General features: G+C 51.6%; 1 protein-coding gene across 3 annotated transcripts in view; it reads right to left on the reverse strand.

Annotated features, from left to right (window-relative positions):
* The window catches only part of SP2 (Sp2 transcription factor), a 26,526-nt gene extending 16,982 nt beyond the window's left edge, over positions 1-9,544 (reverse strand). The window contains exons 1-2 of one of the 3 annotated variants that reach the window (XM_082372338.1): positions 9,447-9,507; positions 7,797-7,909 (exon numbers count right to left, since the gene is read on the reverse strand). Coding sequence is in view for 2 of the 3 variants with exons in the window: in XM_082372337.1 (XP_082228463.1) it covers positions 9,447-9,453 (7 nt within the window). In the remaining variant the exon portion in view is untranslated. Of the gene's footprint in view, positions 1-7,796; positions 7,910-9,446 lie in introns of all 3 variants that reach the window. The other 2 variants (XM_082372337.1, XM_082372336.1) reach the window with 2 other exon arrangements.
* Positions 9,545-25,553: the final 16,009 nt, after the last annotated feature.

The following is a 25,553-nucleotide window of genomic DNA, read 5'->3' on the forward strand; positions in this document are numbered from 1 at the left end:
CCCACATGCCGCGGAGCAGCTAAGCCCGTCCGCCACAACTGCTGAGTCTGCGCTCTAGAGCCCGTGAGCCACAACTACTGAGCCCACATGCCCCAACTACTGAAGCCCGCGCACCTGGAGCCCGTGCTCCACAACAAGAGAAGCCACCGCAATGAGAAACCCACACACCACAACAAAGAGTAGCCCCCACTCGCCACAACTAGAGAGAGCCCACGCGCAGCAACGAAGACTCAATGCAACCAAAAAAAAAAAAAAAAAAAAAAATGTAGCACCGATGCCTAACTGCAGGACTATATTCAAAGGTACTTTAGAACCTCATTAATTTGGAGCCTTATATTTAAAATGTATAATTTGGACATAAATTGTGCTTAGCTTTTCCTTCATACTATTCAAAGCGAGGCTAAATAGTGTATGAAGCCTGCAAAGGGACTCTAAGGCATAGTTAGGGAACTGTTTTATACCACTGCCACTGTTTCAATCGTACCATTTGCTTTTAACAGCAGTTTATACCTGCTCACTGAAACCTACATTTAGCAACGTTGGTAAGTGGGGTTATTGCATATTCTTGGAAGAAAAGGCTGCATTTCCTTCAGAGTGCTATCATTCAGACTTTCATTAATTTGGGTTGGCTAAAACTTTCTCAACAGTCCCCTGGCTCGTGAAGTTTTACGGTGATTTACTACATAAGCAACAGTAGCTCTCTTAGGCTGCAAGGAAAATTTCCAAGGCTATCAGACAAGCCTTCCAGACAGGGGTTGGGAGGCATCCCGTGCCTGATAGGACCACACCTGACTTTCCTTTTCCCCATGCTGGAAGCCAATTTAATTCCAAAACCAGGGGACAAGCATCCCCTGAGTGTCCCAGCTCTTGATGTACATACAGATCGTTCATCTGCACCTCCGTCCCTCCAGCTACAGCTTCCTCCCTTCTCGGCCAAACTTAGTGGAAAAGCTGCCAGCACTCTGCTTCCCCCTCCTCTCTCACTTGGACTTTCACCCCAGCTCTCTACTGACACTGCACTTGCCCAGGTCACGAGGGACCTCCTCATTGTTAAATCCAACTGACCCCCTTCAGCAGTTTCTGACCCGTTGACGATTCCCTCCTCTTTGAAATCCTCATGGATTTTCTCCTACCTCTCCGGCCAACTCTTCCCTTTGTGGGCTCCTCTTCCTTTTGCCACCCCTTCAATACAGATGTTCCTTAACATCATCTTTCTCACCCAACACCCATTCCATGAGTGACTGTGCCCACTCACATGGCTTCAGGTACCTTCCACAGGCTGAGGACTCCCAGGTCTATGAATGGCCTACATCTGCCCTCTGAGTGGCGGATCAGTACATCCAGCCCTCTGTGGGCCTTCCACTTGGGCTGGCCACAGAACTTCCAACACTGAGCTGTCACCTTTGCCCAATCTCTCCCCAGCTTTCTCACCCCTAGCCACCACGGGCCTCCTTCCAGATCCATGAAGAGCCTCCATCTCTGCCGCTGCCCTTTCCTTGCTTAGAGCTCTCTTCTTCTCTCTTCACTAGCTAACACCTACTCACCCTTCAGGTCTCAGGCAGGTTTTTTTTCCCCCCCGGAGAGCCCACTATGTAATGTAACAGGTATGTCATTTCCTCAGAGAGGCCTTCCAGGACCCCTGAGATGAGGTTAACTCCGCTGGTAACTCACCACCCATTAAATAATCATGGGCTTAATGTCTCTCTTCCACACTCATGGAAGGGCGGCCCAGGTCTGTTTTCACCACTGAACTGCTACATCAAGCCTAACACAGCACAGCGACACTTCAGTGCCTGCAGGCTGAATGAATGATGAATATTTTTGGTTAAACCAGCCTCTCAATCACAAGGAAACCTGAACGCCATCCTCATCACCATTCAGTCAGCAAGTCCTCCTGGGTCCACCTCCTAAATACAAACCTCTCTCCATCTGCATTATGCTGGCGTTAACCACCTTCGGCCCAAAGCCTTCAAAATGGCTTCCCAGCCTCTGGCCTAGCCACCTCTAATCCAGCCTCCACCATCTGGTCTGAAGACTCTTTTAAAATGTAAATCCCACACAGTTACTCCCCAGATTAAATCCTTCAATAGCTTCCAAAGGATTTTAAGATAACCTTATAAAGGCCGAAACAAGCCGCCCCCTCCCTCCCTGCACCTCCCCCTCTCCTGCTTTATCTCTTGCCCTTCCAACTCTCCAGACAAACACTTCAGTTTTTTCCATTTCTGGAACTACAACATGTCCTCTCTCACTCGGAGCCTAAGCACACTTGCTCCCATTTGTCTGGCCAACTCCGGTCCCTCTTCAGAGCTCATTTATAACTCTCCTGACATCTTCCCTCCTGCTCCCCAAGTCTGGGGCAAGTGCCCCTGCTCTGTGCCAGTGTATATGCCCCACGGCACCCCTCACAGAACTCCCCCCACCCCCCATGACGGAGCAGGGAGTGCAGCTCTGTTCTAGGGCTCTTTCCATAGGCTGACTCAGGGAGCAAGCACCACGTAACAGGAAGAGGCCTCAGGTGGGACCCCGGAGCCCCGGCCATCAGACTAGGGGCTGTTCCACTGGTCTTTCACTTGAGACTACTACTCTTGAGACGGGCTGAGAGAGAAGGGATCCAAAGAAATACCACAACAGCAGGCTCTGGGGAAGAACTTGGCTCAAACTCCACAGCCAAGCCTGGGGGTAGTAGGTTTTTATTGCCTCGTGGGGTCCTACCACCCTGGCTATGGCCATCTTGGCTGTCTGCTACGGTACTTCCCCTGGAGGAATTTCACTCTGTGTAGACAGTTCTCCTGCTGGCTATTTTGGTCAGCTCAGTTGGGCCTGAAGCCAACAAAACCGTTCCTAAGCCCAGTCTTTTCCAGTTGCCTAGCCTGGAAGAATTCAGAGCTGGTGAGGGAAAAGCAAGCCACAGCTGGTTTTAGAGAACAAAGTTGGACCTCAAAGGGAGCTGACAAATGGGCTTAGAGAATAAGCTTAGCTGGAGAAAGGATCAAGAAAGACTCCAAATTGCTCTGAGCATTTCTGAGAAGCAAATCTCCAACAACTATAATAACCATATAAAGAGCTCTGTAACAGTAAAAGGAATTTCATTGACTTTCCATGAAATGAGAACAGTTCTGGGCGTGGCTAATGCCACAGGCTAAAGAATGGAGATCTTGTCTCCACCCAGTTATTGAGCCATCCTGTCTTCCCTGTTCCCAACTTTGACCCCAGCCTCAGCCCGTGACCCTGATGTGAGTCCACAATTACATCAAGAAGTTAAAATTCCCTTTATAAGCCAAGATCCATTATTTCTCTCCTTTTCAAGCAAAACTCCTTGCAAGGGTCACCCATACTTGCTGTCCCTCATTTCTCTCCTGCTAGTCTTTCTTGAACCTGTTCCAGCCAGCTTGCCCCCTCCCATCCACACCACAAAAACTGCTCCCACGACCAGTGACCTCCACGTTGCCAAGTCCGATGGTTAATTCTTAGACCTCAGCTGGTGTTGATCTGACAGCTGGCCCCTCTTATCTTGAAACAATTTCTTCACTTGGCTTGTAGGGTGGCCTCCTACCTCTCCAGCTGCTTCTTCTAAGACTCCCTTGCTGGGTCCTTGTCTGAAACTCTAAATGGTTGGGCTGCTCCAGGGCTCAGTCTTAGTCTTGGGACCTATTTTTCTTCTGTCTACACCTATTTGCTGGGGGATTTCATCTAGTCTCAGAGCTTTAGAAACCAATAATACATATAGATTCTATATAATGATGACTCCCAAACTTATATCTTCAGACTTGTATATCTGACTGCCTACTGACATCTCCACTTGGATGTACTAATAAGCAACTCAAATCTTCCTAGCCCCAAACAGAGCTCCTGTTATCTCCCTAATTCTGTGCCTTCTTCTGACTCCCCCACGGCAGTGAATAGAACTCCATCCTTTCAGCTGTTCAGCCCTAAAACCTTGGGAGTCATCCTTGACCCTTCTTTTTTCCACTCTACACTTGTCAGTAAACACTTTCGGCTCTACCTTCAAAATATGTTCAGACTCTGATTGCTTTCACAACCACTTCTTGTTAACACCCAGGTTCACGTCCCCATCATCTCTCACTTGGATAACTGCGAAAGCCTCCTATCTGGGCTTCTGACCTTGTCCTTGCTGGTTTATTCTCAACACGCATCCAGAGATCCATCAAACTTAAATGAAATCACGTTACTCCTCTGCTCAGAGTCCCCAGTACATTCCGTCTCCCAGTCAAAGTAAGAGTCAAAGTCCACATCATGACACATAAGGGGCCCATGTGACCTCTCTGACTTATCCCTGTCACTCTCCCTCATTCACCGCTTCAGCCACGCTGGCCTCCCTGCTGTTCCTGAACATGCCAGGTATGGCCCCTCTTCAGGGACTTTGTACTTGCTGTTCTCTCTGCTTGAGTTCTCACCACCCCCTCCCCAGATTGAGCCTGGCTCAATCCCTCCCTTCCTTCAGGGTTTTACTCAGACTCCCCTCCCGGACCACCCTATGTAACCGCTCCTCTCACTTCTCCTGTCCTCTATTTGGTTTTTCCCCTTAGCGCTTCTCATTGTCTAGTATCTACTAGTTAGCCTTATTTATTGTCTCCCACTAAGATGTAAGCTTCCTAAAGGCAGGGACTTCTCTCTGTCTTACTTAGTGATGCACCCCCCACCCGCCCACCCCACAACCTGGCATACAGCAAGTGCCCGATATATGCTTGTTGAGTGCATAAATGAATGAATCCTGGAGGCTGCAGAGCAGGAGAGCCTGAGTAGAATTTAAGAACCAAAGAAGAAAACCTGCAGACTTGCATATCCTGGCACTAGGCTGGGATCCACTCACCAGGTCAGCTCTGCCGATCCAGTCCCAGAAGAAACTCAACTTTGCCAGTCACCTCACACGGGGACGAGAGCCTGTGCGTGGACCAGCATGGTCTGGTCTTTCTCCTGGACAGAACTCTCAAAGCCCATACCTCATCACCACACACCGGGCACCACATCTCAATGCTTCTTTCAATTAACAAGTACTGGAAAGAAGTTCTATTCCAAGTGAGTTAAGACGACGTGCGTACCTGCTGTCTGAATACCTCTTATGTGTCTCCACCCTGAATCTCTCTCCTGAAAACATGACCGTGTCGTTTGCTAGTCTGCATCCTATCAGACTGGAAGGGACCCTGGAGAAGTGAGTGGGGACACGGGGCAGCCAGCAGGGGATGGTGAGAACTCTTCACTCTGACAGAAGCAGTCCCAGGAAATGGTACAAAAATACTGGGCCTCAGAACTGTCGAAAACAGGAGAAAAAAAGAAACCAAGACATACTTTTCCCCACTAAAGAATATCATGAGGCACAAACACGTGCTCTCTGCTTTGTGAGTCGTTTCACACGTTCATCCGGGGCTACGATCGGTTCTGAAATGAGTAGTGACTTCATTTCCCCTGGGACGAGAGGGCTGGCTCACCATTTACTTTTTTGATGGCTGGGAAATGTTTTGGTCTGTTCTGAGGCTAGTCTGAGAAGACTCCCAGTTAGACACTGGCCAGGGGCAGAAATATTCCACATCCAATCACGTGGCCCTGCCTGCTGTCTCTTACTGCCTATTTACACCCTCTGAAAGGCAGCTTTGTGATTCCACCAAGTCCCCTAGAAGAGGTAACAAACACCCCAAAGAGGAAGCTCTGGAGAGAGGACATTTGGGAGTGTGGAGGCCAGTGCCTGCTGGTTCTTGAGCCATTTTCACTGCATGGCTGAGATGAAGAGACCACCTAACAGCCTAAATCACAGCATGGGGACAAACACTTCTCAGTGTGGTGGCGCTTCTGGCTAGGGACAGCATGCAGTTCCGATGCTGAAACAAACTATAGCTTGGGGAAATGGCCAAAGGAAGGATTCAAACAGCTGGGTCTGCAAGCATGTTCTTCCCGTGACACAAACAGCCCTGACATCTCAACACTGCTTGGAGCTGCTCACAGAGGGTAAACTGAGAAGCAGCAAAACAGGGCACTTAGCTCTTTACACTCCTCTGCTCCTGAGTGGAGCTCATCTCCCAAGAGCATGCCAGCTCGAAGCCCATCCTCATGAGAAGCAATCCCCTATGCTAGTGGTGGCCTCAGAGCATCCGCAAAGACTGCGACCTAGACGTGCAGTGGAAGTGGTAGCGTCCCTCAAGCTGCCAGTGCTGACTCAGCTTGCTCCTGGGCTCTCTTCTCAGCCTCGAGTGAGGCAGTAGAAAAATCAGTTTTCCATTCTGGAATCCTGTCAACTGGAACAAATCAACCAGTGCTACCTGGGAACATCTCCACAAGGGCAATCTCTAATCTCCTTCCTACTCAAGCTGACAGTGCCCTTAAGTTAGTAATGCCCCATGTTTTTTTTTTTTTTTTTTCACATGCCCCATGTTTTTACCCACTTCATTCATCTTTCCACCCAGCTCCAACAGATAACTGACAGCAAAGTGAGACCTCCCCACCCTGAGGTCTCCTAAGAGAATGCTGCTAGCCAAAAAAAGATCTGATAACCAAGGAAGTAGTTCTTCAGAGAGAAAGAAACTTTCAACTATGTTCAGAAATATAAAGATCTAAGTGCTGGCACTATGAAGGAAGAAATAAAGAGAAAGCTTTTTTCCCTTCCTTCAACAGAAGGAAGTCACAAGAGGAGTTGCACGTGGATCCAAACAAAAGCAAAGCAAAAACAAAAAAGCAAAAACATCAACAAATGTACTCCATAATGGTGTCCATTTCTCGGCCCATCTTGGCTTCCAGCCCACCACGGAAACCAAGTGTCCTCGCTTAGAACTTGCTGGGAAGACGTTCACAAATCCAGTTAAGCTGCTCAAAGGGACGCTCCAGATGTATCACCCAATACACTAATAAGAAAATATTGGAGCTTCTCCAAATAGATTTTGCTCTAAGTCTGCAGCCCACAAGGTTTCAGATTGGACAATGTAATCATTTAAACTCAGAAGTGTTCACATCTCTACATTTTCTGATACTCTACACACCCAGTGTTTCTCTGCATCTTTCATTCTGTGGCTATTGTTCCATCTCCTCCAAAATATTTCCTAAGTTTTTCAATCTTTGGAAGTAAGGCTTCCAATTTGTGTGTCTACAGAGAAGGGATAAAGGTAAGTCTTAGAAGAACATGCTACATTTCCATCATATAGATGGGAGTGAGCAAGGTCTAGAAGACCGCTAAACCCAAGCCAATACCAAGGTCTACTGGTTAGCTGCAACAAGCTTAAATGTTTTCAAAAAGGCCCTGGTTGGGCAATACTTGCGTAAATCAAGCTTGGGAATGATCACATACCTATAGCAAAGAACTGTTTAGGGTACAAGAGACTATGTAACTTCTCTGAAAGGCTGCTATTCATCAACAGAAGAACTAGAAATTTCAAGGCCAAAGATATCAAAATGAACTGTCCTCTCTGCTGTCATGCCATGAGGCTCCTTCACCCAGGCATTTGCCAGAATCTTCTTAAAGTTTCTTCTCTCCTCTGACAAGCCTCCAGAGGCCCAAACTTAATAGAATCTGAGAGAAAAGAGCCTGCCAGTCTACGTGCTGTCAACAGTGAGGCCAAACTCTTCCTCCTGGAGTCAGTTCTCCCTGCTGAGCAGTCAGGTGACGCTCCAATTATGAACTAACTCTACTTGGGTCTCCTCGGCAAAGAGACTGTGTCTTTAGCAGCCTAGCTCAGGGGGCTCATAATTATGTCAGACCAGCTTTTTGTTGTTGTTGTTGTTGTTGCTGCTTTTAAACAAAGAGGTTAAGCCTCTGTACAACCAAGTGGAAGAACCAGAATTAGAAAACTTACCAATCGCCCCAGCCAATGAGAATCCATTTCCAACAGGTATTAATGCCTGTTAGAAGCCACTGGAACACTGACATCATCAGCCCAATTGATAGGTTGTCTGACAGATTCGCCCCCTTCATCGCACACAAGAATTTAAAACAAAACAAGACACTGCAGTTATATTCATTATTGCAGACAACAGGTTTCTTTGTGTTATCAAATCAAAATTACTCCTGTGGTGTGGACTCCACCATCATTCCCTTCAAAGCCTAACTGTGAGCTGGCCAACACCCTAAACTTTCTAGCCCAAAAAATCTTATCCAAAATACCAACTCAACACTTAGCCCTCCACTGTGATACTTAATGCCTTCTGGGGTACAGGATGCAAGTTTTAGACAGTGCATTGCCAGTGTACCTTGCAACAATCATCACCCTTCTATCTGCAATGAAACCCATGTAATGGGGGACCATGGGCCAATTGTTTAAAGCAGAACTATCGGCTCCTCCCTCCCTTTCTCTAAGAAAACAAATAAGTGAGCAAGAAGTAGCCTCAGAAGAAACAAACTTCGGGAGAATGTGCACTGAGAAAAGCCAGACTGAGTCCCTCTGGATCAAGTTAATTAAGAAACAATTAGACATGACAGTATATTGGAATCAAAACCAAGGAATGAAGTGAGGACAAGTTTCTCAATGGCCCAGATGAGAAGACGCAGTTCCTTTTCATCTAAAATTAGAAAGCCACCAGGAACATAAGCCAAGAAGCATGGGTAGGAGGCTGAGAACCGTAATGGGGACGAAGGTGGGGTGGAGGAAGAAAGTAAGCATCCATTTTGTTTTATTTCTTCTGTCATTCCTTAGGTTTGCTCCTGACCTTTGGGATTCAGCAGTCCCCTCCCTCCCCCGCCCGGGATGTCAGGTAACAGGCTGGGAGCTCTGTCAACAAGTTCTTAAACGTTTCACAATTCTGCAAAGAGCTGGCATATAATCTAGTTGCAGGTTCAAGGATGCAAGTGAAAATATTAAAAGGTTTCTGCCCACTCCGCAGTCTAAGGCGAGAGATCATCTGCCTAGGGAGTGCCCTCGTGTCCTGACACCATCTCTCGACTGGGATACATCACTAACTAGGTTGGCTTCCACGCCCAGCAGTGCCCATGTGGTTGGCGCCGTCGGAATTTCAAGCATTCCCCCGCCCCTCTCTGCACACGGGAGAACCTTGAATTGCGGATGGGCACCTAGAGTTAGAGTGCAAGAGGGTCCCCGAACACAGAACAAGCGCACAAGACGTCGACCGCCTCCTCAGAGCAGACCCAGGCAACGTCTCCGGGCCTGGTAGCGCTCACGCGGGTCGACCACCGGGCGGAGGGGGTGCCAGGCCCGGCCTGGGTGCCCGCTCCTCTCGCCAGCCCCCGGAAGCGCCGCCCTCCAGCCCAGCGGGCTCGGAGGGGGCGGGGAGTCGAACGCCCCCTTCCGGGTGCCTCCGCCTGGCTGGCCAGCCCCGCTCCTCCTCCGGGCGGGAATCCTCCCTCCCCGCCCCTCCCGGAGCCGGGCCCCGGCGCCAGGCCCGGCCCCAGGGGGGAACCCCCAGCCCCGGCTCCTCCTCCCTGCGGCTTCTGCCCGTCTTCCCGACCCTTGAGAGCCGGGAAGACCCCGCCGGCAGCGGCCAGGACCCACCGCTCATTACGACATCTTCCTCCCGGGCCTCCGCCGCCTCCGCCGCCACCGAGAGCCTGACACCGCCCGCTTAGCACCCGCCAATCCCGGAGCCCGCCACCGCCCGAGCGACGGCAGCGTTCACCAATAAGAGTTCGGTACACTGGGGACCGACAGCACCACCAACCAATCAAAGAGAGGCACCTAGAGCGACGTTGGTTTGGCCAATAGAACTGTGAAATGTCACTGATGGACGGTAGAGGGCACCAACCGGAAGCCTACTGAAGAGTGAACGACATGTTTGCCAGCCAACTGGCGGGAGGCAAAGTCCCGCCTACAAGGTAGTTGATGGACAGCAACAGGAAGCTAGATGGGGAGGGGCTTAGCTGAGGAGTGGTTTTGTATTGGTCGTGGTTGACCTTCCACCCACCTCTAACCCAGAAGATGAGTGATAGATCTGCCCTAAAGCCAATCAGAAGTCATCAGGGTGAGGCCGAAAAATGCCCCTTAAATAGTATCTACTTTGCTCCTCAATCCAGTGTCGCCCTGGTGTGGCAGGGGCCTTTTGATCTTCGGCCACTGAACCCCGTACCTGTTTAGTGGAAAACCACCAGTCTTTAATTTAGTCTCTCGCCCTTCATCGCTTCTGGAGAGGGAAGTGAACCTCCGGGCGACTTTGTACAGCGAGGCACTGGAGTCAGACACAATAGCGGGAGTTGGGGCTAAGTGACACCTCTCAGAGAGGAGTATTTTCACCGTCTCAGTTCAAACCCCTCTTAATCCTCACCTGGTTATTGCATCGACCCGCTAACGTGGGCATCAAAATCACCTGAAGCTCTCTAAAAGTAGATTTGCGGGGCTGCCTCCCGTGTGTGGGGCACGCCTGGAGTATGCATTCTAACCAGCGCCTCGGGTGGACAGAATTGGCCTCTGTCCCACTTACCTCCTTGAACGAGGTGCTGTGAGTTCAGCACTTGGCCAAGGCGCTACCCGGGTAGGTTTATCTTCCCTATGGCTGTGTAACTTTGGAAGGCGTTAGTGAGAAGGAATCCATGCTGATTTCAGACCAGCCTGGGCTCGAAACTCGCACAGCCTACTAACAGAGAGGCAGGGTACCGAAACTCCGTGTGCCTTATGTCCTCATCTGTAAAGTGAGCCTAATCACACCTACATCTTAGAGCAGTGGCTTTCCTTTTTTAAAAAAAATCATAACTCCACAGTGAGAAATATATTTGCATCCTGACTCAGTACACTTATACTCCTGTGAGTGTAAGTGTAAGTGATAAAACTTTCCAAAAACAATACTTACCCTTCCTACCCGTGATGGACTGATGTTTTCTATCCTGTCCTATCTTATTCTTTCTTCCCTCCCTCCCTCTTTCCTCCTTTCCTTCCTTCCTTCCTTTTTTTTTTTTTTCAATTGAAGTCTAGCTGATTTACAATACCGAGTTAGTTTCAGGTGTACAGCACAGTGATTCAGATAGATAGATAGATAGGCAGATATTCCTTTTCAGATTCTTTTCCCTTATAGGTTATTACAAAATATTGAGTATAGTTCCCCGTGCTATACAGTAGGTCCTTGTTGGTTATCTATTTTATATATAGTAGTGTGTATATGTTAATCCCAACCTCCTCATTTATCCCTCCCCCCACTTCCTTTTCTCGATCATGACTGGCAGTTTGAAGAACACTATCATAAAGGCTTGGTGTGATAAAATACAGAGCAGAATGCCCACTATATTGTAATTGTTGAACAAATGTTACTAGTCTCTTCCAGTCTACCCCTCTCAGATTTAGCCTTTGAAAAAACAAGACTTCAAAAGATATCACTCCTCTAGTTAAATCCTTCATTGGCTCCCTGCACCCTTCTGGATAAAAAGTCCATACTCCTTTCTAGGCAAACAATGTCCTTCACACTCTTTGTGTACCTTTCATGCTTTATCCCCCTCTGCCACCCTATTCTCCTTCCACAAATCCTACCTTTTTGCCTCAAGAAAAGATTCCACAGTTCCTAAACACTTACGCATCTCTCTATTTCCCTTCCTACTTTTTCCTTCCTTTTTCCTGGTAAACTCCTATGCATCCTTCATGAACCTGCTCAAAGTCTGAACTCCTGCTGAGCCAGAGCTTTTTACTTCTCTGGGCTGCTCTTGGCACATGCAAAGGGCTTCACTCACTCATACTGCATTGCACACTTTTATTCTTACTTCTTACTTCCCTACTAGACTGTGAGCTGCAGTGGAAGGTTTGAGGCCCATACTAGAGGACCAGCAGGAAATGTATGCTGAGTTAAAGAATGAATATTTGCATAGTTACATCTACATAGGACTTGTTTATATAGACCGTGCATTCTGTTCCCAGGCCATTTTTCAAGTTAAGATTGCTTCACTGTCAAGCCAAGGACTACACCCGGGTTCAGTGACTCAGCTATTTTAGGGTGCAGGGATTTGGGGGTGGGAGAGGTGGGGTTGAATATCCTGCCGGGCGGCTGCCAAACCTCTTATGGGATGAAAGCTGGGGCAGCTGTGCTTCTCCTACCCCAGAGGCCCCATCAGGAAGACAGCAGAAGTCGGGGGGGGAAAAAAAAAGTTTGCATGTGTGTGGGTGGGGACGCAGGGTGCAAAAACGTAGAAGAATTTGCCAGCAGTTCTGAGTAATTTAAATTGCTCTTCCCTTTTCAAGGCTGCCATCTTTTTTGTTCTTACCAGAGGCACAGCCGAGGAAGGGAGCACCTTCTAAGGAGAGGACCCCGTTATACTTTTGTCAGGACCTTTGGTGTCTTTGAGCCTCAGTTACAACACCCTAAAACCACCACACAGTTTTGCTTCCCACAGATGCCCCCATACTCCACAGAGAGGAAGGAGGCCGGGCAGCCAGCCCCTAATGCCTGCTTTGTCCTGGCTGCGCTTTAGACTCACTCGAGAGCGTTTAATAAATTTTAAAGCCTGGGTCCCATCCCAGGCCAAGGAAATCAGAATCTCTGGGGGTGCAACCCTGGTGACGGTATTAAGAAGTTGGTGATTCCAACAGGCAGCCAAATTAGAGAACCACTTGTCAGCCCAAAGATATCTTCCGACGGTGGTGCTCAAGTAAACCACTGTGAACAGTCTGTACCCTCCACCTCTACCCACTCCTGTCCCTCCCCGTCCTGAATTTCTCCCCTGCCCATCCTACCTGCTTCGATCTCCGTGGCCCCAGGGCCAACAGGTGGTTCCAGCTGTGGGTCTCAGCACCAACCAGGAGAAACATCTCTTCCCTGAGTGCATCTGGAGACAGTTTCTCCCTCGGTGATATTTCCCTTGTTTCCAATGCTTTCAGCCTCTTCCTGTTCTAAGTTGTCACTTTCTCCCCATTTCTAATTTATAAAGCTACCCATTCTCCACCCCTAAAATCCCCATATTTGTCTTGTCCACCACAGCACCTTCCACTCCCAGCACATTGCTTGATATATAGTAGGTGCACAGTAAATGTTTGTTCACTGACTGAATGACTGCATCTTTTTAACTTTTTTCCCATACTTATCCCCTTCTCTTCCGAGCCCAGCTTCCTCCACCTCCACTTCACTTCTCCTTCCCTGTCTGCCTCTTAACCCTCTTCCCTCTTCATTTTCCCATGCTTTTCCTGCTTCCTGACATTTTCCTTGTCCTTCTTTTCTGCACGTGGCTGCCCCCATCTGATTCATCAGTACCAGAGAGTGAGCATCTATCCCTGAGGATGCCGAGGGCACCAGAAGGAGGGAGGGATGCCTGCAGAACCACAGTCTGCCCTTAAGAAGCTCCACATTCCTTCTGGGGCCTCCTATGAAAGGAACCACATGGTGCAGCTGGTGTTGGATGTCCAGAAACTAGAAGAATATCAACGTCCCAGCCCTTGACTATCTGTTAATCCTCACTCATCCCTACAACCCAAGCTTTATTGTTATTTTTGAAGAAGACAACTCAGTCTTCTAAAGGCTGCACGTTCTGCCTTAAGGATTTTCCCAGTAGCCTCTGCATCTCCCCTTTTCTTCCTTTGGTTTTCTACATTCTCATCTCTCCTCTTTCCACCTGCAGAAAAATCAAAGTTACAGACTTTTCAAACCATCCCTGACACTCTTACATGCCCAGAGAAAGATTTGATGGACATACACCTAGTTTAAATGAACCATTTTTTTTTTCTTTCCCAGGTCCATCTTTGATTTCAATTATCCAGGTTTCCTTTAGTCTTTTTCTGAGCATGAAAAATTAACAGAGGCTGTAAAATGTATCTCCCTATTATACTTTGGCAGCTACCCCACTCCACACCGCAGGTGCACACACACAGCCACCCCTCCTTCTCCACTGCTCAGGGATGCCAGTCCTACACTGACTCATCAGCTCCCTCTGCACCCTGGTTCCCCTGCCCAAACCGATGGCTGTCCTCTACCAACTGCCATGGAATCTTCCAGCAAGGACATTCCACTCATCCTTCCCCCACAGGGTTCTTCCTTTTTCCCTGGTTCTTCCTACTCCCAGTCCCCTTGGGATGAGGTCTGTGGAGACTCAGGAGGAAAGGGCAGTCCCCCCAGGAACCTTTTAGGATGGAAGGCACTGGTGCCCCCTCAGCCTTTGTGTGTCGCCACCAGGGGGCGCCCAAGGCATTGCCAAAAGCGAATGCCGGGTTGTTGTTGTTTTTTTTTTTTTTTTAAATTTATTTATTTTTGGCTGTGTTGGGTCGTTTCTGTGCGAGGGCTTTCTCTAGTTGTGGCAAGCGGGGGCCACTCTTCATTGCGGTGCGCAGGCCTCTCACCGTCGCGGCCTCTTTTGTTGTGGAGCACAGGCTCCAGACGCGCAGGCTCAGCAATCGTGGCTCACAGGCCCAGTTGCTCCGCGGCATGTGGGATCTTCCCAGACCAGGGCTCGAACCCGTGTCCCCTGCATTGGCAGGCAGATTCTCAACCACTGCGCCACCAGGGAAGCCCTAATGCCGGGTTTTTAACCTTACTGGAGTAGAAAGGCAAGCACGGAAATTCAGTTTAGCAAGCATTCATTGAGTGCCTACTGTTTGCCAGGCTTATGCCCTGATTCACCTGGAAACAGAGTATGTTCTAGCCTCTACAAAGACTCCTTGAAAAGAACCATTTGCCTCTCCAAGGAATCGTTTCCTACCAACCAGCTCCTCTTACTGCCTGGGTAAGAGCATCCTCTCTCCACCTTGACCTCTCCCCTGCACTCAGCCCCTCTCCACCCTTCCTGACCTCGGGACCACAGCTCCATGTCTGTTTCTCTGAGCCCAGGCTTCCCACAGCAGACTGGAAACATCCCTAGGGACACAGAGGGCTTGTGAATTTCCCTGGGCAGGCACTTTCTCTTCTGGGTCCCCGACCCCCTTCTGTCAAAGCCTCATCTCAATCACCATCACTAGCCTCCTGAGAGTCCCCCAGGCACCCTGAGTGTGGAGGGTGGGGATTCAGTGAGGTCATTATCTGGGATGCTGGGCTCAGGAGCATGACCTTCACCTGGAAGCTCCAACCCAGCTAGCAGAGACTCGGGAAGTGGTGGCGATAACAATAACAATAATAATATTAATAAAATGTTGGGACCCACAAAAAAGGCTGTGAAATACTCTCTAATGATCGCTTATATTTATAGATCTCCTTCTCCTCCTAGACACTTCAGAGCCATTGCCCAGTGAATCCTCCTAGCTTCCCTAGGAGGGACAGTTAACCCCATATATATATATATATTTTTTAACCCCATATTTTATGGCCAGAGAAACCGAAGCCCTGAGAAGGTGAGGGAGTTGGCCACAGTTACACAGTGCATTAATGATGGCAGAATTTGTAAAGTAGCACTCTCTCCTTCCTTTCCTCTATATCCAGACCCACCTAAGTGTGTGTGCCCAGGTACACACACACACGCACACACACATACACATTCTCACTGTCCATCCCAATCAGCCTTGCCAGGGACCTCCACATCTGGGAGAAGCTGGACCCGGGGCAACAAGGAGGGCCATCCCAGTCATGATTGAGGAGGGCTTCTCAGGGCCAGCCAGGGCTCTGGGGAAATCTTTCACTGTTCTGTTGGACGAACCTCCTGTCTGGCAGCGTGCCAGTCAGGACCAAGCCTCTCCAGGCTTCAGGGCTCATGAGGAAAGAAGTGTGGGATGTCTGGGGGCCCCACACAACATGTCCCCCACTGATAGTGCCAAGGATGTGTTCACCCTGAAAACCAGTATGGATGAAGAATCCCATTAACCCCGTCCAGCTGCAATATTAGGGACGGCGATGTGATTCCAGTAAGGAGAAGAGATGTGGTAGTCCTAGGGAGGAAGAAGGTCTCCCGAACAAGAATGGCAATTATTTGGCCTACACAGGAATACAGTGTGGACAGGAGCAAGGGAAGGAGGGGAAATATGCTGCTGGCACACGTGACTGAATCTCAGCTTCACCAGGAAACTATAAAGAAATAAGGAGACGCTTTTTTCTAGTCTGAACTCGGAATGGAAAGGGGGAATGTGCTTTTTTTTTGCAGGAGGGAGTAAGTTTACCTAATCTAAGAGCTTCCTGGTTTACAAAGTAATGCCCTGGAGCAGGTGACGAGGATGAGGGCAGTGAGGTCAAAGTGGGATGACCTGTGGCCAATGTGAACACGGGTTCCAATTGGCTTGGTTGCTGGGACTGGAAGAGTTATACGTGGGTGGGTCCCTACTTGGAGAGAAGAGCAGTGGAAACCAAGGTGACCGCAGCCTGGCCCGGATCCTTCAGGTCACCGACCCTTCTTGACTGGTCCCCACCCACCAGCTCCACTCCGGACTCTTGTCTCACCCCTGAGCCCGCAGGCAGGGCCTGGGACAGCGCCCCTTCCCCCAGCTCCTGGTTTCCCGAGTGAAACTCCAAGGCTCCACATGGCTGAGATTTTACTAGAGCTCCCAGCTGGGTCCCACCTTTGATCTGGCTTCAAAAAATAAAGGGCAGTACCAGGAGGGTAATTTTGCGGACCTCCTGGGAAGGAAGGCAGGCTGGAGGCAGGTCCTGACCAGCCCGGCCCACTCCTTCTCGAGCGTGCAGTCTGAAGGCTGTTGGGGGCCAAGGGAGCAGAGCCATCTTTCCTCTTTGACTCCCCCTCTCCCTGCTGGAGCGCTGACCCAGAGTTAGTCTTCCTTCCCTGCCCTGCCTGCCAGCCAGCAAGAGAAAGGACAAGAGGGCAGTACAGCTGCATCCCCACCTTCTGCCCAGTATGGGGCTCCCCACTCCAACCTCTTCCCTGTCGGGTTGGGCTCAAGCAGTGCCCTGCTTGGACGGGCAGTGCCTCTGTCTCCTCCCCACCATGCCCCTGGCCTGGGGAGTGCTGACCGACCACTCAGGGTGGGGCCTGGCAGTGGGCGAGTCTCTGTCCACCTGGTGGGGCACCCGAGACATTACTCAGTTGGCTGTCTCGGTGCCAGCTCTGGTCTTGGGAGGCTGGACTAAGGGGTGGGGAGCGGAAGCCTAGGCTGTACAGAGGGTGGGGTCGGCCTTTTATGGCGCTTCCTCCCCATCCCTCTCCCTCTGGCGCTGCAAGCCTGGCCCAGGATTTCCATCTTCTGGCAGCAGCCCCGCCCCCTCCCAGTTCAAAGGCTCTGGCTCCTCACCTGTCCCAGGATGCCTACCTGGCCCTTTCAAGTGGTTAGCAGTGTACCCCTCCCCCACCCAGCTGAGGTTTAGGGCTTCTCCATGCAGGTGCAGGGGATGTGGGGGGGCCAGGGTGATGGGGTACAGAGTGCAGAGTCAGGGATGAGGCAGAAACGCACCCTCGAACCAACTGAGCTGCCCCCAGTGAGGTAGAGCCTAGACACACATAATCCTTCCATGGGTGAGGTAGAAGCCAGAGGTCTGGCGCAAGGGAAAACTGGCAGCTGAGTTTGGTGGGCAAGAACTGAGGGTGTGGAGCTGGGGTCAGGTACCTTCCACTCATGAGAGTCCCAGCTCAGCCTTTTGGCTCATTGGCTGAAATGAGAGACGGCCCCTGAGCACAGGGGCTTTCTGTGTTTCTGTGTCCTTATTGGGCCACCCTTGTCTCCCTTCAGGTAAGACTCCTACCCCATATACACACTCTGAAAGTACTCCCTAAATGTTGAGACTCTTCCAGAACTGGCCAGAACCCACCCACACTCCTGCTCCCACTTCCAGGCCACTGTTGCCCTTTCCTCATCTGGGAAAAGGGACCTAGGAGCACGAGCCCCCCTGTCCCCAGAGGGAGGCCCTCCTGGACGTTGTCCCCCTGCCCTCCCCCACATTGCTCCAGGCACCTCTCCCCGACCTGGGGGCAGAGAAGAGTCCAGGGTGGGGGAGGAAGTTGGGAGTCACCTAGACTCAGGTGGGGCGGGTTCCCCGCAGTGATAACCATCTTTCTGGCAGCTCCAACCTGTTCTCTTGGTGAGTAATTTTTTTTCCTAGAGGAGAAAGGTGAAGGCCTTGGTGGGGAGTTATTCTGGCTCTGAAGTGTCCTTGCAACTTCCCCAGGCTCCCTCCAGGCCTTGTGCAAGAGCTGTAAATCTCTCACCACCCACAGGCCTGGGGGGGGCCCTGCTGCTGAGACTTTCATGTTGGGAGGTTTTATGCGTGTGCTTCTCAGTCGGGCTCCACAGCTCCCGCCTGGGGCCTCTCCCCAGCCCGTAAAAATCCAGTCCCATAAATCTCAGCTGCCCCCCTAGGGGCCCAGCAGTGTTCCTCCCACTCCACCCCCTACCCATAAGCATCCCCCCAACCAAGAGACAGCAGACACAGAGCAGTGGCAGGGAAAGGGTGGGGGGTTTTCTGGGGCCTCCCTCTCTCTTGCTGCTCTGGTATCAGCTGCTGCCTAGCTGGGTTCTGACCCTGTCACTGGATGATCTCTTGTGGCAGCTTCTAGCACTGGAGGGGCTTCGGGAGGGGGGTCCTTGGTGGGGAGGTCCTTGGTCTCCACTGCCTGCCAGCATCCACCTGAGCCTCCTGAGACAGGTGGCTGTCTGTCTGCCAAGCCCCCAGGGGCAGTCAGAGGTGGCAGGCAGCCCAGTGACTATGCCACTCTCCTGGATCAAAAATGGGGAGCCTGGGACTTCCCTGGTGGTGCAGTGGTTAAGAATCCGCCTGCCAATGCAGGGGACACGGGTTCGAGCCCTGGTCCGGGAAGATCCCACAGGCCATGAAGCAACTAAGCCCGTGCGCCACAACTACTGAGCCTGCGCTCTAGAGCCCGCGAGCCACAACTACTGAAGCTCGCACGCCTAGAGCCCGTACTCCGCAACAAGAGAAGCCACTGCAATGAGTAGCCCCCGCTCTCTGCAACTAGAGAAAGCCCCCATGCAGCAAAGAAGACCCAACGCAGCCAAAAATAAATAAATAAATTTATTTATTAAAAAAAAAAAATTGGGGAGCCTGAAGAATGGGAAAAGGGGTAATCGTGGCTGAGACCTGGAGGGGTCATGGATGACCTGCATGGTCCAGTGGGTTCAGTAGTAAAACACAATTCGCACCTTCCCAGTCTGATGGGGGAGGCTGGACACTCATCCAGGACTGAGGCAGAGAGAAGGAGGGTCACGTTGCCGGCCTTGGGGTGAGTCTTAGGGCAGGGGCATGCAGGGAAGGGATGGACACAGGAGGGGCTCAGGAAGGGCAAGGTGAGAGCTGCAGAGGGAGCAGGGTGTTTCCCAGTGGAGGAAACAGTCTGTTCGAAGACTCGCAGGGGGAGAGGATGCAGCCTGGGTGGGGGACTTGAGCAGGTTTGCCAGAAATGTAAGGAGCCTGTGCTTGGCTCTGGGCTTCCTGGAATCAGAGGCAGGAAGAGAAGAGCAGCCTTCCTGCTGGAGGTCGGGAGAGGCAAGGTGGGTGGTGGGAGAGAGGGCACCGGGAGAGTCGGATGCAGCCTCTAGGGCAGAGAATTTCCCACTCTGGGGTCTCACTCACCCTCCTGGCTTTCGGGGCTCTCCAGCAGCCCAGGCTTAGAAGGGTTGCCCCCAAAATGGGAGGGGAGGAAGCCTGCTGGCCTGGTGGCTCTGTGCCATCTCTGGCTGAGACCCAAGTAGACAGGTCTAGTCCATTATCTCCAGGAGGAAACAAGGAGAGCTGTGTTCAGCATGGCAACCTCAGAGAAGACCTTGGGAAACCCAGGTTCTCTGCCCCAGAGGGCATCTCACCCACCCCTCCCCCATCCCACCATGTCCAAATTCAGGCGATTTACATCCCATCTCCTCACTCCCACTGCCAAGCTATGGCAGTGCTAATGGCTACAATTATTCAACACTTACTACAGGCCAGGCACTGCTCCAAGCACTTTACATACACTTAGCCTCACTTCACAGATGAGGAAGCTGAGGCATAGCGAGCTTAAATAATCACCCAGGGTGCCCAGGATCACCCAGCTGGATAATGGCACAGTCAGGCGCAGCCCGGCTCCGGAGCCCGTGTTCGCCTCCTCTGCTCTCTACCGCAGAAGTAGGGGTGCTCTCACCGAGGCCAAAGCAGCGGGTATCCCCTGCATTCCTCCCGACTCCCACAGAGGCCAGCAGGGGTGGTGTCCTCTTTCCGCACGTTAGGAACAGAATGGCCTAATGTTCTGGTCCTCTCTGGGGGCCCTATGCCTCCCAGGGGATGCCCACCTCAGAAGCAGCGCCAGGCACCAGCTGCTGACTCCCACTGGGTGCCCTGCTTCTGCTAGTGCCCAGCAACCATGGGAAAGCTGTAATAACAAAAGTGAAACTGACTCAGCTGGCTTCCTACCCCCACGAGGGAAACGGGGAGCAGCCTTGGCTGGACAAAAAACCAAGTAGGCACTTTTTATTGCCCACACTGAGGGTTGTCATAATCCTCAGAGTCCGGCCAGGACGAAGAAGAAGAAATGGGATTGGATGGAAGTCCAAGATGCCCTCAGAGTTCATTCCAGCCATCCCCCTGATTCCGGGTGGGAGAACTTTCCTTCAAGGGAGGCCTGCCCCATGGAAGTCAGAAGGTCTTTGTGTCTCACAAGAGTCCTTCAGCATCAGAAAGGGGTTTTCACTTGTCCTCAGGGAAGAGGAATCCCAGGTCTGTTTATTCCTAGGACAAGGTCGGCAGGGAGCTAGGTTCATACCTGGGACCCAGACACAGTAGTAGAAGCCTCTGACTGGTGCCACCTTGGATGTTGGCATCAGGGGTCAGGAAATCACTGGCTTTTCAAGTACAGTCTGACTCCTCTCTCAGACCATCCATCCCCTCCACTAGACTGAACACTGCTCAAGAAGGTGTCTTCCCAAGAGAGGGCCAGGCCTCATTTGTTCTCCGCCCCTTCCCTCAAGTGGGCCCCCGTTGCTGTCCATCAAACAATGGTTCCGTCTTTGGCCCAAAGGGGGGTGCTGCATACTGGCTAGGAAGGGCAACCATAACCTGTCAGAGCCTTCACTTCCTCATCTGTAAAATGGGGTAATAGTAAGACCCACCTCAGGGGTTGTTGTGAAGAGTCAACAAGAAACTCTGTGTGATTGGCCCACGATAAAGGCTCAGTAAATGAGAGCTCTTATGAGCTCTTATGAACTCTTTGGGTAGCTGGCAAAAGGGAAGAGACTCCTTCCTGGGCAGCAGCAGAAACCAGATGGAAGGGACTTCCCTGGTGGTCCAGTGGTTAAGAATCTGCCTTCCAATGCAGGGGGCGTGGATTAGATATGGGGAACTAAAATCCCACTTGCCACAGGACAACTAAGCCCACGTGCTGCAACGAAGATCCCTCGTGCCTCAGCTAAGATCTGACACAGCCAAAAATAAATAAATAAATAAATGAATAAATGTTAAAAAAAAAAGATAGAAACCAGGTGGGACCCCAGCCTCCTAGGTTTAGAGGGGTAGCCCTCAAAATGGGAGTGGCTCTGTGTGGGTCTCTGCATTTCATTGCTTCAGAAGACTGGGGAGGGGTATGGTGGTTTCTTTCTTTTTAAATTATTATTATTATTATTTTTTGGCCGAGCCACGTAGCTTGCAGGATCTTAGTTCCCCGACCAGGGATTGAACCCGGGCCATGGCAGTGAAAACATCAAGTCCTAACCACTGGACTGCCGGGGAATTCCCAGGGGTATGGTGGTTTCTTTGCTAGGGTGGTAGTAGTCTCAAACCCAACAGAGATGCTCATCCAGCATGGTAGAGGGTTGGGCGTGGGCAGGGGAATGGACACAATGACCTCTCCCAGACCATGCATTCTAAAATCACCTGAAGGAGGGAGGAGGGGAGAGAAAGAGGTGGAAATGCACCCAAGCTGAGCACACACACATCCACCTACTCTGTCATGGATAGAGAAATGCCCCTGAGTTCAGAGCAGTCCACAAGCTGCTTCACACATTGATACTGCCTCTCATCACGCGGAAGTGGGCCTTCGCGTTGACAGATGTTGGGAGGAAAAGGAGGCACTGCTTCCGCAGCTGGTTCTGCCCTGAATAAGGGCCCTGGGTGAGCCTGAGCAGGTTGACACGTGGCTTGGAGCCAGGGCCCTCAGGTGGGTAGGGCAGGCCAGTGGGAGGAGGAGGGAGCACCATGACATTACAAAAGAGATGGGACAGACCCTCTGCCCTCTGTCTTGGGCTTCCAAGGAAGAAGCAAGTGGGAAAGGGAAGGCAGGGTGGGAGGAGGTGCTCTGAAGCTCCTGGGGGAAAATGCCCTCTCTTCTTCCTTCTTTTTAGTTTCAAATTAAAAGTCACCCCCACTGGGAAAGAAGCCTTTCTTTTAAGTTCCCATTGCTCCCTGGGCTTACCTTTGGGGTGATCTGTTTACAGGAGTAGAGAAATGAATGTGCCTGTCTTCCTCCACCCTCCTCCCTCCCCAGGGCTGTTGGCTACGCCTGCCAGTGGGCAGGGTTCTGTGCTCGGTGCTGGGAGTAGGTCCAGAAGGAGACAGTTTCAGGGAGCTCTTGGTTAGACAGGGGAGACATGGCTCTAGACTACAAATATTTCCCAGTCTGAGGGGAAAGACAGAACACATCCCTGATTCATCATCAGAGTCCAGAGACAAGGGCAGACAGCAAATGAATGGAATTCTTGAGGTGGTGCTGGAAGAATGGGAAGAAAATCTAGGGAGGGGGGCTTCCCAGAGGAGAATGTGAAGTAGATTTAGGGGGAGAGGCCAGTGAATGCCATTTATCCTTAAGCTATGCCCATTTATCTGAAGAAGAAACTGCCTGAGACTTCGTGGTAAATCTAGGCTAGGACTCCAAATTGCCCCTTTTTCCCAGGCTAGGGGGAGGGAACAAAGATAGGCGTGGAGGAAGGGAAGAGGCAGGCAGGCAGGGCAGGGCGCTCCCAGGGAGGGGGAGGGGGAGCATGTCATTTGGTGAAGTTCCTCCCTGGTCCACGGATGAGCCAAAGTCACCGAAATGAATAAGAGAGGGACTTCCCTGGTGGCGCAGTGGTTAAGAATCCGCCTGCCAACTCAGGGGATGCGGGTTCAAGCCCTGGTCCGGGAAGATCCCACATGCTGTGTAGCGACTGAGCCTGTGCGCCACAACTACTGAGCCCGTGTGCCACAACTACTGAAGCCCGAGCGCCTAGAGCCCATGTTCTGCAACAAGAGATGCCACTGCAATGAGAAGCCCCCGCACCACAGTGAAGAGTAGCCCCTGCTTGCTGCAACTAGGGAGGAAGCCTGCACGCAGCAACGAAGACCCAACACAGCCAAAAATAAATAAATAAATAAATAAAGAGAGAGAGAGAGAGAGAGAGAGAGAGAGAGAGAGAGAGAGAGAGGCAAGTTGAACAGGTCCCCGTCTGGTGAGTCAGGGAGCTGAGCTGGCTGGCCGTCTGATCCTCTGAGCCAAATCCCCAAATCTCTGGAGCTTTAAAGGCTCCCTGTGTACAGCTCTGACCACCAGGTAGGGATCTGCCCCCTCCCTGACCTCCTCCTCTTTCTGCCCTTTTGCTGCACTCTGACCTCCAGAATGGGCCTGAGGGACCCATTCTGGAAGGCTGAGTTACTTCTCCCTCTACCCAGATTTGGGGTAGACCTGGATAAAAATGGCAGGATGAAGAGGCTGTGCAGATGGGCACAGGGCAGGGGTGCCAGAGAAATCCATGTTGCTCAGTCTGGCCACTGCTGGATCCCACTCCAGTACCACAGTGGAATTTAACCCTATGTAAGAGGGTGCCAGGAGCAGGAATATGTTGTGTGGGAGAGAAGGAAGAACTCACTTGGGTCCCCAGACCCCCTTTATGTGGATGCTAACTGCCATTAGAGGGAGTTCATTAGAAGGAAACACTGCAGGGACTTCCCCGGCCGTCCAGTGGTGGTTAGGACTCCGCGCTTCCACCGCAGGGGACCCGGGGTCGATCTCTGGTTGGGAAACTAAGATCCCGCAAGCCACGCGGTGTGGCACAAAAAAAAAAAAAAAAAAAAAAAAGGAAACCCTGCAGGGAACTGGACCCTGTGGCTCTGGGTCTGACCCTTTAGGGACATCAGAGAATCCCTTATCAGCCCCTGCTTTAGGGAAGCCCAAGCAGGGCCAGCCCAGGGGGTCTCTTGAAACACTTCCTAATCAAGACACTTGAACTGTCTGGCCTCTCAGGGGGAAAGACCTCCTGAGGTGGCACCTGGGTCATCCCCCTGTCCCCAGGCACATTCACAGGAGTGGGTCTCCTTGGCAGAGCCAAAGGCTCTCTATGTCCCACTCACAACAGGGTGGGACATGGGGGAGAGGGGCAAGAAGTGGGATGTGTGCTCCCCACTTCGTTGGAGGAGAGGAAGGGAGAGGGTATCCCCTGAGCCCCTGGGCACTCTCCCCCAGCCCACAGGAGCTAGCACCACAAGCCTGCACCTGACTGGCGGGGGGGGAGGCTCGGAGCCTGGCTGAGCCCCAGTCTTAGGAGGGAGGGAAGACGGTGCGAGGGGGTGGGATGTCTCTTCCGCCTGGTAGATTAGCGACTCTGAGACAGGAGAGGGCCTGTCACCGGGCCCATAAATAAAGCAGCTGAGTCTCTCCCTCCATCTGTGTTTATCTGTCTGGCCCCGGAGTTTCCGGGAGAGGAGAGGAGATGTCTCAGCACCCCAGCATCAAACGCCAGGCGCGGAGGGGAGGGGGGCAGCCTCTTGCCTCTGCTCTCTACCTCTGTTTCTGCTTCCTCAATCCCTTCCTCTCAGCCCCTCTCTCTTTAGCCTGGTCACTGACTCTAGGAGGCCCTCTGAGACCAGGGGGAAGGAGCAGGTAGGGTGGGGATGGTCTGGGTCTCGCCAGACAGCTCTGCCATCCATCCCCACTGGTGCTGACCCTTCATGGACTCCAGAGAAGGTGCCCTGAGGCCCTGAGGGAGGTGAAGGGCAAGACTCAACAGGCTGCTGAGAGACCTGAATGTGCAAGGCCCTCCCCAGGAGAGGGAGGCAGGCCTGCTCCTTAGGATGGCGAGGGACCAGGAGGGGACCAGCAAGCAGAGAGTGGCCCTGAGGAGAAGACCCTGCATCTCCCCTCCAGCTCCAGCTGACTCTTCCTCTCAACACCCTCCTCCCCTCTTTCTGCCTCCCTGGGGCCTCGAAACTCCAGGCTGTTCTTAGAATCCAAAACTTACCACCAGGGCTTTTTAAATTGTAGTCCCCAGACCACTTGCATGAACATCACTGGGAAAGGGAAGGAGAGATGCTTGTCTAAACGCACAGTCCTGGGACGTTATAGACTTACTTACTAAATCAAGAGGGGCGTGGGACCTTTTGTTTTAATGAGCATCCCAGGTGATGCTGGTGTAATTCAAGCTTGAGAACACCCGCTTGTGCTATATGAGGGCAGGTTCTCTTCTCCACCACACCCTCAGGGCCCAGCTCAGTGCCTGGGACAGAGTAAGTGTTCAATAAACACCCGTTGAGTGAATGCATTTCTAGACAGTGACTACTCTTTCTTTCACTCCAGTTTTCTTCCCTGGCCTCTCCAACAATCCCAAATCCACAGGGAGGGGGAGTTCCAAGTTCCTGCTTTCTGCTGAGGTGGTAACACATCAGCCAGACCCTCCCCCCACCCCACCCCACCCCACCCCAGTGTCACAGGTCTTTAAATAGAATACGTCTGCATTCACCACTGGCATCCACAGAAACACTCTAATGGCAGGGATTTTAGGCTCATGGGCAGGTTGGTGGGGAGCACCCACTGGGACAGGTGAGGTCCCTCAGAGTCAACATGGGGAACCACCTCTGTCACCCAACGACAGGGAGTAATG

This window comes from Balaenoptera borealis (assembly GCF_965194805.1).
Source record: "Balaenoptera borealis genome assembly, chromosome: 20".
Classification (NCBI taxonomy): Eukaryota; Metazoa; Chordata; class Mammalia; order Artiodactyla; family Balaenopteridae; genus Balaenoptera; species Balaenoptera borealis.